The 18851-nt window shown below is 37.1% G+C and overlaps 1 protein-coding gene across 1 annotated transcript in view; it reads right to left on the bottom strand.

The window, feature by feature from the left end:
* Positions 1-13909: 13909 nt before the first annotated feature.
* The window catches only part of RPE65 (RPE65, retinoid isomerohydrolase), a 22074-nt gene continuing 17132 nt past the window's right edge, over positions 13910-18851 (bottom strand). Inside the window, exons 11-14 of the mRNA XM_008048441.2 lie at positions 15944-16058; positions 15752-15846; positions 15543-15654; positions 13910-14382 (exon numbers count right to left, since the gene is read on the bottom strand). Of these exons, the coding sequence (XP_008046632.1) occupies positions 14231-14382; positions 15543-15654; positions 15752-15846; positions 15944-16058 (474 nt within the window). The 3' untranslated portion in view covers positions 13910-14230. The remainder of the gene's footprint in view (positions 14383-15542; positions 15655-15751; positions 15847-15943; positions 16059-18851) is intronic.

Here is an 18851-nt window from a genome sequence, read left to right as displayed (position 1 = left end):
CCTTGGTCATTCTGGCTAGGAGTCCATCAATCTTGTTTATTCTTTCAAATAACAGCTTTTTGTTTTGTTAATTTTTTTCTATGCTATTTTTTTCTTCTGTGTCCTGTTTTTGGGCTTTTTCTTTGGTGATCTGGATTCTTCTGCTAAAGTTAGGGTTTTGGTGGTCTTGACTTTCCAGTTCCCTTAGGTGATTTGTTAGTTTGTTAACTTGTGATCTTTCCATTTTCTTGATGTGTACTTGTACAGATATAAATTTCCCCCATAGAACTGATTTCATGGCATCCCAGAGGTTTTGGTAGGATGTTTCTTTATTATCTGTTTCCAGGAATCTTGTAATTTCTGTTTTGATTTCTGTGTTAACCCAGTAGTTGTTCAGCATCATGCTGTTTAGTGTACATGTCTTTGTGGGTTTGAGGAGAATTTTTCTGGTGTTGATACTTATTGTATTGTGGTCTGAGAAGGTGCATGGCTATATTTTGATCTTATGAAATTTGTTTATGCTTGATTTATGGCCAAGGATGTGATTTATCTTGGAGTATGTCTTATGTGGAGCGTGGAGTGGTGATGATTGGAAAAATGTATATTCTGTGGTTTTCAGGTGGAGTATTACATAGGTATCTAATAAGGTCATTTGGGAGATTGTCACTCTGAGGTTCTGGATCTCTTTCTTGAGTTTTTGCCTCGATGATCTATCTAGGGTTGTTAGTTGGGTATTGAAGTTCCCAGTTATAATAGTGTTACAGTCAATATCTTTTTTTAGTTTACTTAGTAGTTGCTTTATAAATGCTGGTGCTCCTGTGTTGGGTGCATATATACTTAGGATGAATATTTCTTGTTGATTGATTGAACCTTTTATCATTATGTAGTGTCCTTCAGTATATTTTTAATTTTTGATAGCTTAAAGGTTGTTTTGTTTGATATTAAGATTACAACTCTGCCTTCTTTTGTGATCCATCCACCTGGAAACGTGTTTTCCATCTTCTAACTTTGAGTCTCTGTGTGTTTCTGGTGGTGAGATGAGTTTCCTGGATGCAGCAAATTATTGGGTCATGGTTTATTATCCAGTTTGTCCTTCTTTGTCTTTTCAGTGGTGCATTCAGTCCATTCATGTTCAGGCTGAAGATTAAAATGTGATTGTTTATTCCTGTTGTGAGGTTCTTATTTGTTTGTTTTCTTTTAACTTTTGAGTTGATGCATGTGTGTGTTTTCAAGTTTGCAGTTGTGATGTATTCTCTATGATTCTCTGTTCTCTTGGAAAGTATGTGGTCATTCTTTTTTTTCTTTCTTTTGTGCTTAGTACTTTTTAAAGCATCTCCTGTAGAGCTGATCTGGAAGTCACATCATCTCTTAGGGATTGGATGTCTGGGAAGGATTTTAATACTCCATTGCTGATAAAGCTGAGGTTGACTGTGTAGGAAATTCTTGGTTGAAATTGTTTATCTTTGAGGACTTTGAATATTGGACTCCAATCCCTTCTAGCCTGTAGTATTTCCACCAAAAGGTCTGATGTTATTCTGACTGGTTTTCCCAGATAGGTAGTCTGACCTTTCTCTCTTGCTGTCTTTAGGGTTTTTTTCTTTTGTGCCTACTTTGTGTAGGAGAGTTACTATGTGTCTAGTGGTTGGTCTTATTTGATGCCTTGTGGGAGTTCTCTGTATCTCTTGTGCTTAGATGGTCTCATCTCTGGTGAGATGGGGAAAGTTTTCCTGGAATACTTTCTCCAAGGTGTTTTCCATTTCCCTTTCTTCTTCTGGGATACCAACCAGATGTAGATCAGCCAGGCTTGTCCTCCTATCATGACTGATGTCCAGGCTCTGCCTGGGCTTGTTCCTCTCAGTCATGCTCCAGCCATGTGGGTCTGATGTTCAGAGGATTGCTGGGGAGAAGGAGGTTGGATCAGCCCTGGATTCACCACTGATCTCTTTGGAAGTCTTCCTCATCCTTTTCTGGCCACACCCTTTGTCCCATGGCTGAATCAGCATAAAGGGTGGGGTACCTGAGACTCAGCACTCATCCTGTCCCTCTGGAGTTTGTGCTTTCAACATATTCCCTCTGGGTCTCAATCAACTCCTGATAGTTGATCCACCAGTCACAAAGATCAAATCTGTTGCTCCATGGTGAGCAAGCTGGAGCACTTTCCTGTCCCGTTTTCAAGGTGGTGGCAGGGTGCCTCTTTCATCTTCTCCATTGAGTTCTACCTTTGGGCTCCCTCTCTGTGCTTCCTCCACTGCTGTTGCTGCCAGTGTCCAGCCAGACACTGCAGTGGTGAGGCAGAGCCTGGAGCCCGCAGTCTCTCCCTACAGCTTCTTCCCAAGAAGGACTTTGTTGATTAAAAAAAAAATGGAGCTCAGCTTCTGTACCCCAGGAAACACTAGGGACCATGCAGAGCAGCTGTGGCACCAGCTGCTTCACCAGGAGAGCCCTGGCCACTTGCTCCCAAGTCCCTACTCAGTCAGCCACTCACATGCCCACTTACTCACTGACACGTACACAAAACTTTCCGTGCACTCACTCACTCACACTGGGACTTGCTTAGTCCGACTGACTCTGCTTCCATCTTCCTGAGAATCTCCCTCATTGTTTCTTAACTCAAAAAGTTTCTCTCTCTCTACATATAGTCTTCTGCAATTTATTTTTCCATTTACTTTGGAATTTTTTATAGTTGTACAGTATTGCACTGTATGGATACATCACAATTTATTTAACCAGTTCTTTATTAAGGGATATTTATGTTACTTTCAATATGTGACATTACAAACAGTATTGCAATGTCTATTCATATATGCCATTTTGCAAATATGCAAACATATCTAAAGGATAAATTCCTAGAAGTGGAATTTTTCAACTAATAGGTATATGCATTTATAATTTTGGTAATGTATCTCACTAAGCTTAAGATATCATTTGTTTCCAAATCATTCTACAAAATGATACCTGCACACGTATGTTTGTTGCAGCTCTATTCACAACCAGCAAAAACATGGAAACAACCATGTTGCCCATAGAGGCTGAACTGAATAAAGAAAATGTGGTACATATACACAATGGAATATTACGCAGCCATAAAGAAGGGCCAATATATGGACTTCACAGCAACTTGCATGGATTTGGAGTCAATCATACTCTGTGATCTATCACAGAAACAAAGAACAGAGTACCATATGTTCTCACTCATAAGCAGATCTTGAACAATTATAATAGTGGGAAATAATGGTGAATTAACATACTGGGCCACTTAAAAGGAGTCACTTTGTCAATTTGTATAACTACAGAAGCATCCCAATTCTGTTTCTCCTAAATACCACCCCACAGTATCAACATGGAACAAATTTCTCACAGATAAGTCACTTCGGAGGGAGGCTTTTAAAACGCTATCAACAAAGGCTTGAGCCTTGTCAATTAATGGGCCTTCTGTGTATTTTTTGTTCAAGAAAGAATGGGAGCAGAAAATAGGAAATACCCTATAAAGCATAGAAAATGCCTTGAACAAGTTTTTCTGTAAATGGAAGGGAAATAATGAAAAGAGAATGGAGATGAGTGGGAGAGACTGGGGTCCAAATGGTGTCTTGATTCCATGAACAGTCCAAGAAAGGTGGTAGGAATATTAATTCCAGCTGTGGTCTTGCACTGAGAACTACTTCTGACAACAAAGGATAAAAGTAGATACTGTTTTAATAATATTATAATCAGGAAAGACATGGCGATAACAAAGAAAACAAGGAATTCTGCGAGTCCTGGATTGTGACCTAGTCCTGGCTCTGTACGTAAATAGATGAGCTTAAGGGAGCTCATTACATTTTTCCATATTTAATCAACTGAAACGTCAACTATGGTGTGGTTAAATTCATAGACTCTGGAACTAGACTGCTTTGGAACAAATCCTGTTTTTCTACTTAGTAAACTTTATAGCATTGGTATGAGGAGTCAATGAATGGAAAATTCTTAGAATACCTAGCAGATAGAAGGTGAGTGAGTGAGTAAATTACCTCTTCCTTAGGCTACCTTTGACAGAAGGCAGGACAGTGCCCAGCCATAAAGTAAGACCATACTCTACAGCCACCATCAGCAAAACTCAAGACAGCATCTGTATCCTTAAACTAGGCCACCCTCTGGTCAGAATCCTAATCTCCATCCATAGGAACCAAGGACAAGGTCCTGAACAGTTCCTGCTCTAGCAAAACACTCCCTCATATTTCTCCCCCCAAAACTGATAGCCTCTCAACTACTTTAGTCTTCTGGTACATCAGAAATAATAACATGATGTGATGCCCTTCATCACTGTTCACGTACTTTCTGAATTTAAATTCTGTAAGACTCTAGACATTTCTTTTCTGTTCTCATCTCCCTGATTCTCATTTGCTGAAATCCTAGACTTCTATGTGAATCAGCAATAAGCTCTTCCTTATTTTAATTTCATCTGTGAACTTTCTCTTCTTTTTTCTGTAACCAAACATGGTTCTATTCTGCTGGTTATGTCTCTGAAGCTCTTCTGAAGAAAAGTTTTTTTCTTGCCATGGGGTCTGCCGTTTCCAGATCCTTCTCCCTTTTCCCTCCACAGAAAGTACCCAGCTTGAATCTCATGTTATTTTACTCTTTTTCCATTATCCCACCCAGTGTAACCATTTTAGTACTTCCCAGATTGCTGGCGTTCATTCTTTGAGCATTCTGGCTACTTGGTCATTCTTTTCCATCCAGCTTCATTTGCGTCATAATTCTGGAGAATGCCAACATTTATTTAGGTGGTTTTTCATGCTCTGGTGATAAATTGTTTGACCTCCTCTCTTCCACTCTTCCTTCGCCATTCAGTTCCATGTCCTATCCTTGCTCTTGTCAATCCCCTTACTGAAAACTCTCTCAAGTTCAGACATTCTACTTTGCAACCACTACCTCTCTCTTGTTCTCCCTGATTTCAAAAATGATTTGGCTTAACATAGCCAACAATCCTCTGACCTGAACCGTGATAATCTGTTGTCTTCCTATCTCACTCTCCTTTAATGTTATGATCATTCATTATAACTTTGCTGCACAGATCCCAAACTTCATTAAGCTACCTAGAAATGTGTATGTGCTGTAGATTCCATTCTTTGTCTATTGTTATTGCCTCCCAAATTTTTCTTTTTTCTATTGAATTATCATGTCTTTTTCTTCTCTACTGGATCATTTTCATCAGCATATAAGTATGCTATAGTTTCTTCAATTAAAAAAAAAAACCTTTTGGATTCCTCTCTCTCCCTCTCACCACCATTTTCTTTTCTCATTATTCTCCTTCCCTTTATAGAAAAATGTGTTTTTCTATGCCCTTTATGCTGTATTTCCCATTTTCTCCTCTCATTCCTTCTTGAATCCAGAACAATCAAGTCCTTTTCCGCACCATTTCCCAGAAAGTACTCTTAAAGATCAACCAGTAATGTTCATATGGCCAAGTTCAGTGAGAAGTGGTCAGTTTCAATCCTCCTCTCAACTGACCTATTGCAGCATTTGACATGCTTGGCCACTCACTTGTTTTTAAAACATTTTGCTTCCATAACATCCATCTAGTCTGCTTTTTCCCCCCTACATTTCTGTTTGCTCCTTCTTTGCTAATTGCTTCTTATCTCCCTAATATACAAATGTGGAGTGCTCTAGAGTTCAGACTTTGAGTCTCCTTATTTCTCTGTCACTACTTCTTCCTTAGGTGGCCTCAGTTAGTTTTATGACTTTAAATAATAATTATGTGGTGATGACTCACAAATTTATATCTTCAGCTCTGACCTCTCCTCACCTCCAGAGACTTACATTCAGCAACTTACTTGATATGCCATGTGGGTATTTATAGACATCTCAAACTCAACATGTTCAAAACAATTCCTAATATTCATTTCTAAACAATTCTTGAACCATTCCCATGCTGACTCTTCCATAAAGGGTGACTCCAACCTTCCAGGTGCTCAGGACAAAGATTTTGGTGCTACCTTTGACTTCTTACTTTCTCCTCCCACCCTAGTTGGTTGACAAGTTGTGTTGGATGTATGCTCAGAATATGCCCAGAATTCCACCATTCTTATCCCCTTCATTGCCACTTCTTTAGTTCAAGTCTCCATCCTCTTTCACTGGGATCACTGCAATAGCTCCCTAAAGCCTACCTGACTTCTGAAATCTAGCCTCTAGTCTCAGAATGGCTGCCCCAAAGATGATGTTAGAGCATAAACTAGACTATCTTACACCTCTGCTCATAACTCTCTTGTGCTTTGCAATCAAGTCAGCATGACACCACTACACCCCCTGCAAGAGCTCTCTATCTCTCTGCCCTCATCTCCACCGATCTCCTGCTTCACTGCACTGCACATTCTTCCATCAGACATGACTAAGTGTCACCTTTCAAAAAGGCCTTCCCTAGCCATCCTACCTAAAATTTCAACCCTCTCCCAAAATTTCATAGACCTTTCCCCTATTTTATTTCTTTTCCTTGGCACTAACCATGATCTAGCATACTTCTTTTTTACTTATTTATATTGTTTATTATCTGCTTCACCCACTAGAAAGTAAACTGTATGAGGACAGGAATATTTGTCTGTTTGTTTCACCACGTTGCTTGAAATAGAACTTGATACAAAGTGATAATCAGTAAATTTTGGAGATGTTATTATCTAATGCTAAGTCCATATAGGACTAATAACCATTATGCTTTTCCATCTTATACAGAATTTTCAAAGCTAGAAGGAACCATGAAGATAATGTCTTCCAATTCCTCTGATTTTGAGTATACTGAAAAGCAGAGGTAAAGAGACTTGTTCATACTCTTATTGTTGGCAACAAATCCTTGTTAAAGCTTTTTGTTATACATCTTGTAGTAACTTTTGTGTTCAACACTTATGTTAAGATTTACTTGTAACTTCACATAAAACTCTAGCTATTCAAACAATAATTTTAATTTACTAATATTTTTCTTGAATGTAAAGTCTGTTAGTTGCAAATTAATTCCCCTGAAGTCAATAAAAATTAAGGGTGACCATCTGACACATCTCACTTAAATAATGTTAAGTGCATTAAAAGTTTGTGAGGATATGATATTTCCTTTTAATTTTTAAGATCACAAAATTTAATATCTTAGTGATTCTGTATTACTGGGCTTTTTTATATTGTGGCTTATATATTTTGAATGTACTTATTATCTCACACCACTTTCTTGGAATAAGGCAGGGTGTTTCTTCTATTCTTCATGGTGAGAGAGTTATTGTTTATAATCCTAATGTAAGTAGGTTTTGTCTTAGTAAAGACTAGTGTTCTCACAAGTAGATATGCAAATTAGTGTACTCACTATCTTAGAAATAATGGTCTCCTTCATTAGGAGATTGAAAAAGAGATAATTTCTTTCCTAAAATGTGGAAAAGAATTATGCTTCAGATAGAGGCTGACTTGGATGATTTTCAAGTCCTCTCAGTTTTAAGATTCTGTGATTCTGAAAGGATGTTAAATATTATGGATTCTGTCTTCTGTGAAAAACATGATGAGAAGTGGACATAACTACACATGCGATTTTAAAATGAATAAGTTTTATTTAAAGCCTACTTTGAAGCACAAGTGAATAATAATTTTAATAACTATTTCTAGGAATATTATTAGAACATAAGTTTTAGCACTTACATTTAGTTCTACAATCAATTCTGAGTTAATTTTTGCATATAGTATGATATAATTATATTATATTATAATATAATTTTATTATTTTGAATGAGAATGTCCAATTTTCCTAACACCATTTGTTGAAAAGATGATTCTCTTCCCATTGAATTTTCTTGACACTCTTGTTGAAAATCAATTGACCAGAAATGTGATGATTAATTTCCGGATTCTTCGCTTTATCCATTTAATCTGCTTTTTTATCCTTAAACCAGTACCACACTATCTTGATTACTGTACATTTGTAATAGATTTTGAAATGATACTGTGTGAGCTCTCCAACTTTATTCTTCCTTTTCAAGATTGTTTTGACTATTCTTGGTCACCTGCATTTCCACATGAACTTTAGGATCAGCTTGTCAATTTCTGCTTTTAAAAAATCTGGTTTTTTTAATGTAGATTGCATTGAATCTATGTGTCATTCTGAGATGTATTAACATCTTAACAATATTAAGTCTCCTGATTCATGAACTTGGAATGCTTTTCTCTTTATTTAGGAATTCTTCCTTTAATTTCTTTCAACTTTGTTTTGTAGTTTCAGTGTACAAGTCTTGAACGTCTTTTAAGTTACATTCTAAGTGTTTTGTTCTTTTGAATTATTTTATAAATAGAATTGCTTTCTTTATTTTATTTCTTTATTTTTCTTTATTTCGTTTCTGGTATATGGATGTACAACTGATTTTTGTATATTGAGCTTGTATCAGAAACTTTGCTAAACTTGTTTACTAGTTCTAATCAGTTTTTTTGAAAAGTGAATTCTTTAAAATTTTCAACATACAAATCACATCATCTGTGAATAGAGATAGTTCTATTCTTCCTCTCCAGTCATATACATATTGTTTCTTGTACAATACTGAATAGTTGGGGTGAGGGTAGACATTAATGTATTGTTCCTGATTTCAGGGGACTTCAGTTCATTGTAAAATATGATGTTAACACTGGATTCTTTGCAGAATCTTCTACTCTTTACCAGAATTAGGAAATTTCCTTCTATTCCTAATATGATTTTCTTTTAGCATAAGTAGTTATTTATGTTTTTAAAATGGTATATCTGCACCTACTGAGATGATCTTGCAAGCTTTGTCCTTTATTCTGTTAACATAGTGCATTATGTTGATTTCTGGATGTTAGACCAACCTTGAATTCCTAGGAGAAATCCCATTTGGTCATGGTGCAGAGTCCTCTTTATATATTATTACATTTAGATTGCTACTGTTTTTATTGATAATTCTTTTTCTTTTGTGTATGACCTTATAAGTGATGTTTGTCTGTAGTTTTGTTTTTTTTTTTAATTATATCTTTGGTATTGTAATAAAGGGTAAAACTGATCTCATAGAATGAGTATTTCCGATATGTCTACTTGGAAAAAATTGTGAAGGATTGGTGCTAATGCTTCTTTAAATGTTTGGTACAATTTACCAGTGAAGTCACTAGGCCTGGACTTTTCTTCTGGGATGTTTTAAATGACTAATTCAATCTCTTTACCCAAATTGGTCTATTCAGATTTTAAAATTTCTTTTTGAGTTAGTTGTTATTGGTCATACCTTTCTAGGGGTTTATGTATTCCACTTACGTTATCTAATTTATTTGAAAACAGGTATTCATAGTTTTCCCTTATTTAAAAGGAATTTCTTTCAGGTCATTAGTGTTGCCCCCTCTTCCATTTCTGAATTCAGTAATTTAAGTTTTCTATTTTTTTCTTATTCATTCTTGCTAAAAATTTTTTGTCAATTTTGTTCATATTTTCAAAAAAACCAGTTTTTGTTTTATTAATCTCTATTGTTCTTCTATTTTCTATTTCACTTATTTGCACTTTAGTCTTTATTCCTTCTTTCTGCTTATTTCAGGTTTGTTCTTTTTCTAGTTCTTAAGGCAAAAGTTTAAATTATTGATTTGAGATGTTTGCTCTTTTAAAATATAGGTGTTTACTTTAATTTTGCTGTAAGCCCTGCATTGGCTGCATTCCATAGGTCTTGGTATGTTGAGTTTTACTTTCACTCATAAAAAATATTTTGTAATTTCTCTTATGTTTTCTTCTTTGACACATTGAATATTTAAGTGTGCTGCTTAATTTATGCATATTTGTGAATTTGCCAATATTTTTGTGTTATTGACTTCTAATTTGTCCCACTGTGGTCGGAAAACATTGCTTGTATTATTTAAACCATTTTAGACTTATTTAGGCTCCTCTGATGGTATAACGTGTGAATCTATGCTGAAGAATGTTCCATGTGTGCTTGAGAAGAATGAATATTCTGCTGTTGTTGGGTGGATTCTTCTACAGATGTAGGTCTCTTTGCTTCTCTTTGTTGTTAAAGTTTCTATTTTCTTGCTGATCTTCTGCTTAGTTTTCTATCCAACATTAAAAGCTAGACATGTAGGAGTCTTCAACTATTATTGTTGAATTGTATCTTTCTCTCTTCAGTTGTCAGTTTTTGTTTCATGTATTAGGGAGATCTGTTAGTGCATATATGTTACTAATTATTATCTCTTCCTGATTGACTCCTTTATCATTATAAAATGTCTTTGTCTCTAGTAAAAATTTTTTGTCTTAAGTTCTATTTCATTTAATATTAGTATAGCCACTCCAGCTCTCTTTGGGTCACTTTCTGCATGTGTCTTTTTTTCTATTCTTTTACTTGACATATTTATGCCTTTGCACCTAAAGGGTATTGCTCTAGATATAATATAGCTAGATCGTTTTAAAAAATTGCATTCTGCCATCCTCTGCCTTGTGATTGGAGTGTTGAACTCATTTGTTTTTAATATGATTTTTTCTGTCATTTGCAATTTGTTTTCTATGTGTCTTTTTTTGTTGTTCCCCTCTTCATCTGTTACCAAATTCTTTTGCTTTCAGTACATGTTTTTCTAGTGCACAATGTTAATTCCTATGTTGCTTCTTTTACTATATCTAAAAAATTATTTTTCTTAGTGGTTGTCTTTGGAATTATAATTAACATCTTAATTTAAAAGGCCTAGTTGCTTATTAGCATTCAGTGTATTCTTTGAAACACGTGTCTCATGATACACCCCAATAAAAACGTGTTCTGTCTTGGAATAAGATTTGGATATATTTTATACTTGTCTCCTTGCAGAATGCCCATAAACAAACATATTTTCCTATTTCTTAATTAAGTAAAGGCCTTTAATGACACTTTAATGTAAGAATTGATATAAAATTATTTGCTCCGAAGAGAAATGTATTCAAATCAAATTCTTCTAGATTGGGTCCTACACGGTTGAAGCTCTACATACTAAACCAGAGTTTTAAATGAAAGCTCTCAAACTTTTTTTGATTCATGAATCCCTCAGTAATTTTTTTATGGCACTTCCAGCCCAAAAGAAATGCCTGAGACTTCTGTTTCTTAAGTGGTTAAACTGAAGGGATGTATAAATATCTTTGTTCTAACAACTTAGTGTCTTTTAGGTATTGCACAACTTCTCAAATTTTGGAATTAGATTGGACACTGCCATCATTTTCTGATCCATGTTAATTTCTTCAGGGCACTTGAATTTTCAAAGCAACCACTGAAAACCCAGCCTTTTAAGACGTCATTAAAGGAAGGCAATAAACTCATGTTGAAATTGTGAACTATCTCACCTAGTAGTTCACAGGATCCAACAAATACTTATGGTATTTGAATTCGGATCTCAGTTCTGTGTGAACACTTGATCCAGTTATTTAACTTTATTGAGCTTCACTTTTGTCTTCTGTAAAATAGAATCATCAAGTGTACACACAGGGCATTGTAGAGACTAATTCATGAAACCCCTGGCATAAGAAATACATGGTACATGATAACTACTATTCAAGAACCATTTTGGTTCACTAATCAATAGTAAGAATTACTGAACCACCAAAAATGTTATTTGCACCTAGACTTGGTGACTAAGTAGTATGATAATGGTGTATCTGCAACACACTTTTAAATTAGTAGGAATATTTCAGATGGTATCAAAAACTACATCTTCTGGGGAAAACGTCCCATTTCAATGTAGGTTTCAGTATAAGTTTTACTACTCATTAGAAAAGTAGCTTGGCCTCCCTTTCCTCACCTTTAAAATGGGAAGAATAGTACCATGATGAGCGTAGTGTTAGGAATGAAAGTGCTTAGCACACAGTAAGCACTCAGTACATGTACGTTTCTTTTCTCCTCTCTTTCAGAGACAGCATTTTACTAGATTTGGTGTTCCTTAAGGGATGTGTCTATAAGCCCTAATCACTGATACTCTTCTTATTAAGCAGAACAGAAGAAAGCATTACAATTAATTCCTCAGACAGATTGTGGGGTGATGGAGTAATATTGTCATAGAATTCTTGAAAAATAAATTCCCTCTGATATCTGTTGGACTTTTCTGCTTTAGAATATACTATAAAGACTCCATGTAGATTGTCTGCCATGAGGCAGTTATCAGTTACTAATTACCCCTGATGATATTATCCTCAAAATTTTATTATCCTTACCTTTTGGATGCGATTAAGGTACCCAAAATGGAAAAAAAATTAAGACCCCAAAATTGTTATTTTAAAAATAACTACTTAAAAACAGTTTGATTTATGATAACTCAATTGATTTTATTCCCTTAAAGCAGATTTTTAAAAAATAGATGGGACACGGTTCTCTAGCTCTCCCACATGGGTAGCTGTTTCTTAGAAAGCAGGTTTCTTAATTTATTCATTCTGAATTTACAAGTTAATCTTTTTTGCCTGGCTTAAATCTCCCTTATTCTAATTTGAGATTTTAAAGCTCATGTTCTATTTTTGGACTTGAAAAGCAGCTCTTAAACCTTCTTGCTATAATGCTAGCAATGATTATAATAGAGACTTCCAATGTTGGTGAAATGAAACTGGCAGTACATTATTTTAATCCTATCTGCCTCTCACTTCTTCACACTATGGTGACCTTGGAAGGGGATCATACAACAGGAGATGTGAACACTGAATTGTGAGACTTGCTTCATGAAAAATGGATGAGAAAAAGCCAGGGAATGATTAAGTGGTGAGTGTAGGAAAAGAGAGTTGTAGGAATTCTATTAAGTTTGAAGACATTAAGCCTTCAATTTAGTAATTTTGCGTATTTTTAAAAGAAATGGAGAAACAGCTTTCTTTGCAGAATTCTGTCCATGTGCCATGCTTAGAGACAAAAAAAAAAAAAAAAACCCAAAGAGGAAAACAATAGATTGATGCTTAACTATAGTGATGCACTCCATGCAATTCCCTAGCATATTCATTTTTCTGTTTTGAAATTTCTAGTTCTACCTAGGGATTACCCATGGGAAAATAAAGATTACATTAAAATCTATAGGAGGAAAAGCATTGAAAAAGATGAAAAAGACCAGCACCCAAACACTAATTGTCATTGAGCTTAGAGGAGATTTATATGATTTTACTTTATAATTTCCACTTTTTCATATTTTTAGATTTTCTTTGAAAAGTATGTTTTAATGAGTGTTTATAATTTATAAGATGAATTTACATCTTGCCTAAATACAGAAATGAAATAGATGCATCAAGTACCCTGGTCAGTCTGTTTCTTCAAGCTATTTTTACCCACTCAAACAAGATACTGATCATCTTACATATTACAATATGTAATGGTTTTGAGCATAAAATAGATATTAGGGTTAAGATATAGAATGTAATTTTTTGTCAATATCCATTTTTGGTACTCTGTAGCATAGAAGAAAGTAATGTAAAACCAAAAGTGCTTAAAATATATTAATAGTTGAATGTTAATAATTTAATATTTCTTCTCTCAGATGATTTTACAGTGCTTCAGCACAGATAAACAAATAGGCAACATTATTTCATAACCCAATCTTACATCGATATTATGTTTGCAAGTATTTTATGCTGTTTCTCAAAAAAATACAGTTCTGCTATATGTACTTTTATGTTACATAAAATTTCAACACATAACTTAACCTCTGAGATGTTATTTGGTTGAGGAGCCTCAGTCGACTAGACACAGGTTTTTCTCACTGTGAAATCAGAAATTATAGTAATTTCCTATAATAAATGGAAAAGTTAAAGTTTATAAGCTTGAGAATCTTTGAGCAGTTCTATATATGCAAAGCAGTGACTATTGTTACTCTTGGATGATAGTTCCTGGCTTGAGAAAATATTTGGTTTGATCTTTAGTAATTAATCCTTATTGCATGATACTTCCTTGATTCAGTAAAGCCATTTATAAATCAGATGTAGAGAACTTTGGTTTTTAGATGTTAAAAAAAAACTGAAACATGTAGATACCTAAAATGTACTTTTATAATAGAATAAAAAGCAGATTAATAAGTCCACATTCATTTCCTATTTGATTGCTAAGTATTTAAGAGTTTTTTGGTTATGGTCTGTCTCACAGAGGAACTATGATTATCTAAATATGTACTTTAAAAAAAAGGAATTGTTTGCTCAACTGAGTGTTTTGTGTAAAACATTGCAAAATTGTCTGCATCTGCAACTTAAAACCATGACATACAGTAGGTTAAAATTGAACAGAATTTGATTGCAGACCTGAAGCTGGTTTTCTTGGCTTTGCAACAAAAACACATCATGCAAGAATACATTTGCTCAGGATTTTTTGAACAGTCCGTGAAAGGTGACAGGGATGTTAATTTCCACTTCAGCCCGGGCAACTTCACTCAAGTCCTTGGCATTCAGAATCAGGAGATAGGCAGGTTTTTGTCCTGCCCCAGGGCTCACCACCACACTCAGGACTACACCTGTCAACCAGAAGTACATAGGGCAAATCTTAGTATGAAAAAGTCCAGGACATACAGTGAATGTTATTGAAATAATATAGGAGGCATTACATTGGCAAAAGAAAACGCTATGACTTGACTTTTTGTTTTGAGTATTCTACAAACTAGCTGTGTGACCACTCAGGGGTCTTTAAACTCTCCGTGTTCCCTAGACTAGAAGCTTCAGGAAAGGAGTGACCAAGTCTGTCTTATTCATTGCTGTTCCCCAATAGTTTGAGACAATGACTAGAGCATAGGAGACGCTCAATAAATACTTATTGAGTGGCTGGATCTTTGTTCTTATCTGCTTTATCTACAGCTGTTCTGACAATCAAATGAAAAATATGTATTAAGAGACTTTGGGGAAGGGGAAGCTGGGGGGCATAAAAAAATCTTTGAAGATTTATTATATCTGTAAATTCCAAGATCTATCTGAAACTGACTTCCTTCAAACAGTAGGAGAACAAATCACTTGCACTTTTGACTGGATGGAATATATATGTAAAATAATTTAGCATCAAGTGACTCCACAATCCTTCATCTCACTTCGCTGTGGCTTTCTTTTCTTTTAAAATTTTTCATTTTAAAGATGTGGTTTCCTGTATGTTAATCCCACAGAGTGTAATCTACCTCCCTGTCCCAACTCACCCAGATGGATGCTTTGGGACTTGCTGCATCATAGGCTGAGACTCTGGACCCCATTCTAGCCCCAGCTAACTAAAAGAACAAATGAAAGCTAGAGCCACAGAGCTGCGGTCTCGTTTTCTTTGATCTACTAGGACACTCAGTCTTAGAAGTATTCTTTTTCAGAATGATATCTTGGCCAGGAAAGGCAAAAACCAAGAATCTGCATTGCCATTTTTTCCTTCCTTCTCTCCCTCACCTAGATGATGTTGATACTCCATTGTGATACCAGATATTGCATCAGCGTTCTTTCTACTAGAAATCAACAAGACCCGACTGCAAGATGGAACTTATCTTCAGATGAGTTTAAATGCTCTAGTGCTGCCCTGCCTGTAGTGTTAAGGTCATTTCTCAACAATAAGGAATAATCAACCTGACCGCTTTCTTGAGGAACTAACACAAAGAGAAAGAACTCCAGCAAAAAGAGTGCATTCAGACACATCCATTGCTTTCATTACCGTCATCTTCTTCCAAGGCATCTGGGTGAGAAACAAAGATGGGCTCTGATGGGTATGAATCAGGCTCTTGCCAGACCCAAGTTTCTTTAGTTTTGACGTTCAGCTTACAGAGCTGCTTGTAAGAAAGAAAAATCAGTCAGTCAGTATGCTTCACTTGACCAGCATATGCTCAAAGCACAGTCCTAATATTAGTCCAAAGGATTAATTACCCTGTCTGGAACAAAGTGATTCAGGCCAAGTCCATATGCATATGTGTAAGGTTTCCCGCCATACTTCCGGTAATTGATTTGAGGAAACTCAAATGCTGCAAAACAGAGCACACACTTAGAAAAACTCAGTCCATCTGTTAAACGGAATATGTGTTCCCTCTCCCACGTGAGGTTTTCTCTAGCTCTCCTCACCTTGACGAGGCCCTGAAAAAAGAACCTCAGGTTCCAGCCAGATGGTCTCATCGCTACACAGAATGGCAGTGGCAGTTGTGTTGGGCAGTGTCACTAAATTCTTGCCTGTGTCTGCCTAAGAAAGACGATCGCAGAAAATCTCGGTGAGCAGGAAAGAAAATTCAGGCAGCCATAAATGCAAACTTCCCGTCTCATCTCCTGAGTGATTTCTTAGGCCAGCGTGCAGGGAAGAGCAGTGCAGGAAAGACAGCGAGGGCGCCCCAGAGTATGACGGGGCAGCTGTCTACGCCTGTGTCAGTCACTAGCTGTGTGTCACCGGGAAAGTCACATGCCCTCTTAGACCACCTGTTTTCTCATCTGTAAAGTGAGACTGTCCTTGAAGAAAACATAGGGTTCTGAGGGAAGGGCCTCTGGCAAAGTAAAAATTTAAATAGCACTAATAATAATAACTTTTTTCTGTAGAACAACAAAAACTTTTGCTGCCTAAGGGGTAAAAGGGTGTTTCACTCTTTTATAGTTAGGATGTACTTTACTTTTGCTTGAAAAAACTCATGCAGTTATGTTGACAGAAAGAAATAATAATATAAACCACTGGACCAGATGTTTTCTGAGGTCTCTCTCTCTCTCTCTCTCTCTCCCTCTCCCCCCACCCCACACACAATTTTCCCAACTGTTTTATGAAAAAAAAAAGATACCATGAGTTCATTCTAAGCACACATTCATCTGTTAACACTTTCATCAAACACTTAATTACATGTTTTTGTTCTAGACTTTATTCTGGGTATTTGGGATATTTCAGAGTGAAGTCTCATCCTTGTGGAGCCTTCACTCTAGTTTGAGGAGATAAGCCATACATATAATTTATCTATATTGTATAATATACCAGGGATGTGGGGATAAAAAATAGACTAGAGGGAAGAGGGATTAGATGTGTGAGGGGTAGGCAGGTTAATAGGAGGTCGAGGTGCCTCCGAAAGGTGTCATTTGAGAACAAACTCTTAGGAGATGAGGAAGTTCGCACTACAGTTATCCGGGAAAAGCATTCATGGCGCAAAGGCCTGAGGAGGGAGGCTGCCAAGTGTGCTTGGGAAGCACCAGAGAGGCCAGTGTGGCTGCAGTTGAATGAGCGAGGTTGGGAAGGGTAGCAGAGACAGGCGGAGAGGTAACTGGGCTGGATGGCACAGAACCTTCTAGGTCAGGGGAGGGCTTGTATTTTCTCTGAGTGAGCAATGGGTGCTGTTGGAGGGCTCTGAGTAGAGGAGGGACACACTATGGCTTATTTTTAGCTGACTCCCTCTGACTGCTCTATTGACACTGCTCTTGGGAGCAGGGGCGATGCAAGGGTGGAATCAGGGAAACCAGTTTGTGTTGTGCCAGTCTAGTCAAGAGAAAGCAGTGGTTCACAGTAGGCTGGTAGCAGTCAGAGAGAAGTGGAAAACAGATCAAGAGTCTTTCCTGATGGATACGATATGGGGTGGGTAAGAAGCGTGAAAGTAAGTGAGGTGTCAAGCTTGACCTCGAGGTGTTTGGCCTGAACAGTTAAAGGTTGGTATCACAAAAAAGATGGGGAGACTGCAGACAGGGTATTTTGGTAGGGAAGAGGAGAAGTGCAAGTTTGCCTTAATAGGCTTGGGCATCCAAATCCCAACAGATGTGGAGTTGGCAGCAGGATGTAAGAGCCTTGGGGTTAAGGGAAAGTTAAAAATGCACACCTCATCAATAAGGGTACCTGCACAATGAACATTTGTATACCTAACCCTGAATTGTACTCCACAATTTCAAAATAAAAATTAAGAGAAAAAATGCAGTTGTAGGCCATTTTAAGGCATGAATCTTTAACAAGGAGTGAGTACACAAATGGAAGACCGAGGTCTGGTACCCTCCAGCAAGAGAAGGAATGAGAGGGCAGCTGTTTGGGGTGAAAGGAGTCAGGAGATGGATTTTATAAAAGCATGGTGTGAGCGATCCATTGGAAAGGGTAGACAGGCGACGATCTGGAAGAGAGGGGGAGAATTGCTAGAGTGACATCCTTGAGTGGGTGAGGGAGAATGGCAGAGATTGGCTCTGGATAGGAAGATGGATAATTCAGTCCATGAGTACAGATGCTGGTGGGTAGGGAGAGGTGGTGGCAGAGTCCATGGTTCTTTTCTAATTTCCTTCGTGTGTTTCAGAGAAACAGGAAGCATAGTAATCAGCTGCATATGAGTGCGGAGGTGGGAAGTGGGAGGTGTTAAAAGTTTTGAGAGTGGAGGGTGTGGAATATTTAACTAAGGGTGCGGAATATTTAACTAGCAAAGTGAGAGCATACGTGAAGTTGAGGGATGTAGCAGGAAGGCTTGTCGTCATGCATTTGACATCGGACCAGTTAACATGATCATGTGCTTTCTGCCCCTCAGTTCAGCCTCGGCAGTATTAGCATGGAATTGGTGGAGAGCTGAATTGAACTAGGGTTGTGGTTTTAAGAAAGAGGCAAGAGGAATAAGGATCTATAGTTTCTGTCATAAAATTTAAATTGAATGAGGGGAGAAGTCCCATCCTGACTGGAGTGTGAGATAATGAGAAAGTAGAATGCTCAATGGACTGATGTCTCTGGTGGGAATTGCAGCAGGGCAAGCGATATTGAAAAATAGAAGGCGGTTGTCACAAGGGGTCATGAACGAAGCTTATGGAAGGAGCATAGTCTTAGGCATGGCAAGGTCGAGGGTATGGAGAGTGAGCGGCTGAGACCGACTAGAAGACAGGCTCTGTGGAAGAGGCCAAAGAACTGAGAGGCCAGATTGTTAGAACTAACCAAGAGAGGAGAGACAAGAGCAGAGGTGGAGCCGGGCTCAGTGGCTCAGCCTGTAATCCCGCACCTTTGGGAGGCTGAGGTGAGTGGATTGCCTGAGCCCGCGGGTTCGAGACCCGC

Source organism: Carlito syrichta, unplaced genomic scaffold (genome assembly GCF_000164805.1).
Source record: "Carlito syrichta isolate Samal-C Ts95f unplaced genomic scaffold, Tarsius_syrichta-2.0.1 Scaffold123482, whole genome shotgun sequence".
Lineage (NCBI taxonomy): Eukaryota > Metazoa > Chordata > Mammalia > Primates > Tarsiidae > Carlito > Carlito syrichta.
This window is presented reverse-complemented; position numbering and strand designations above follow the sequence as displayed.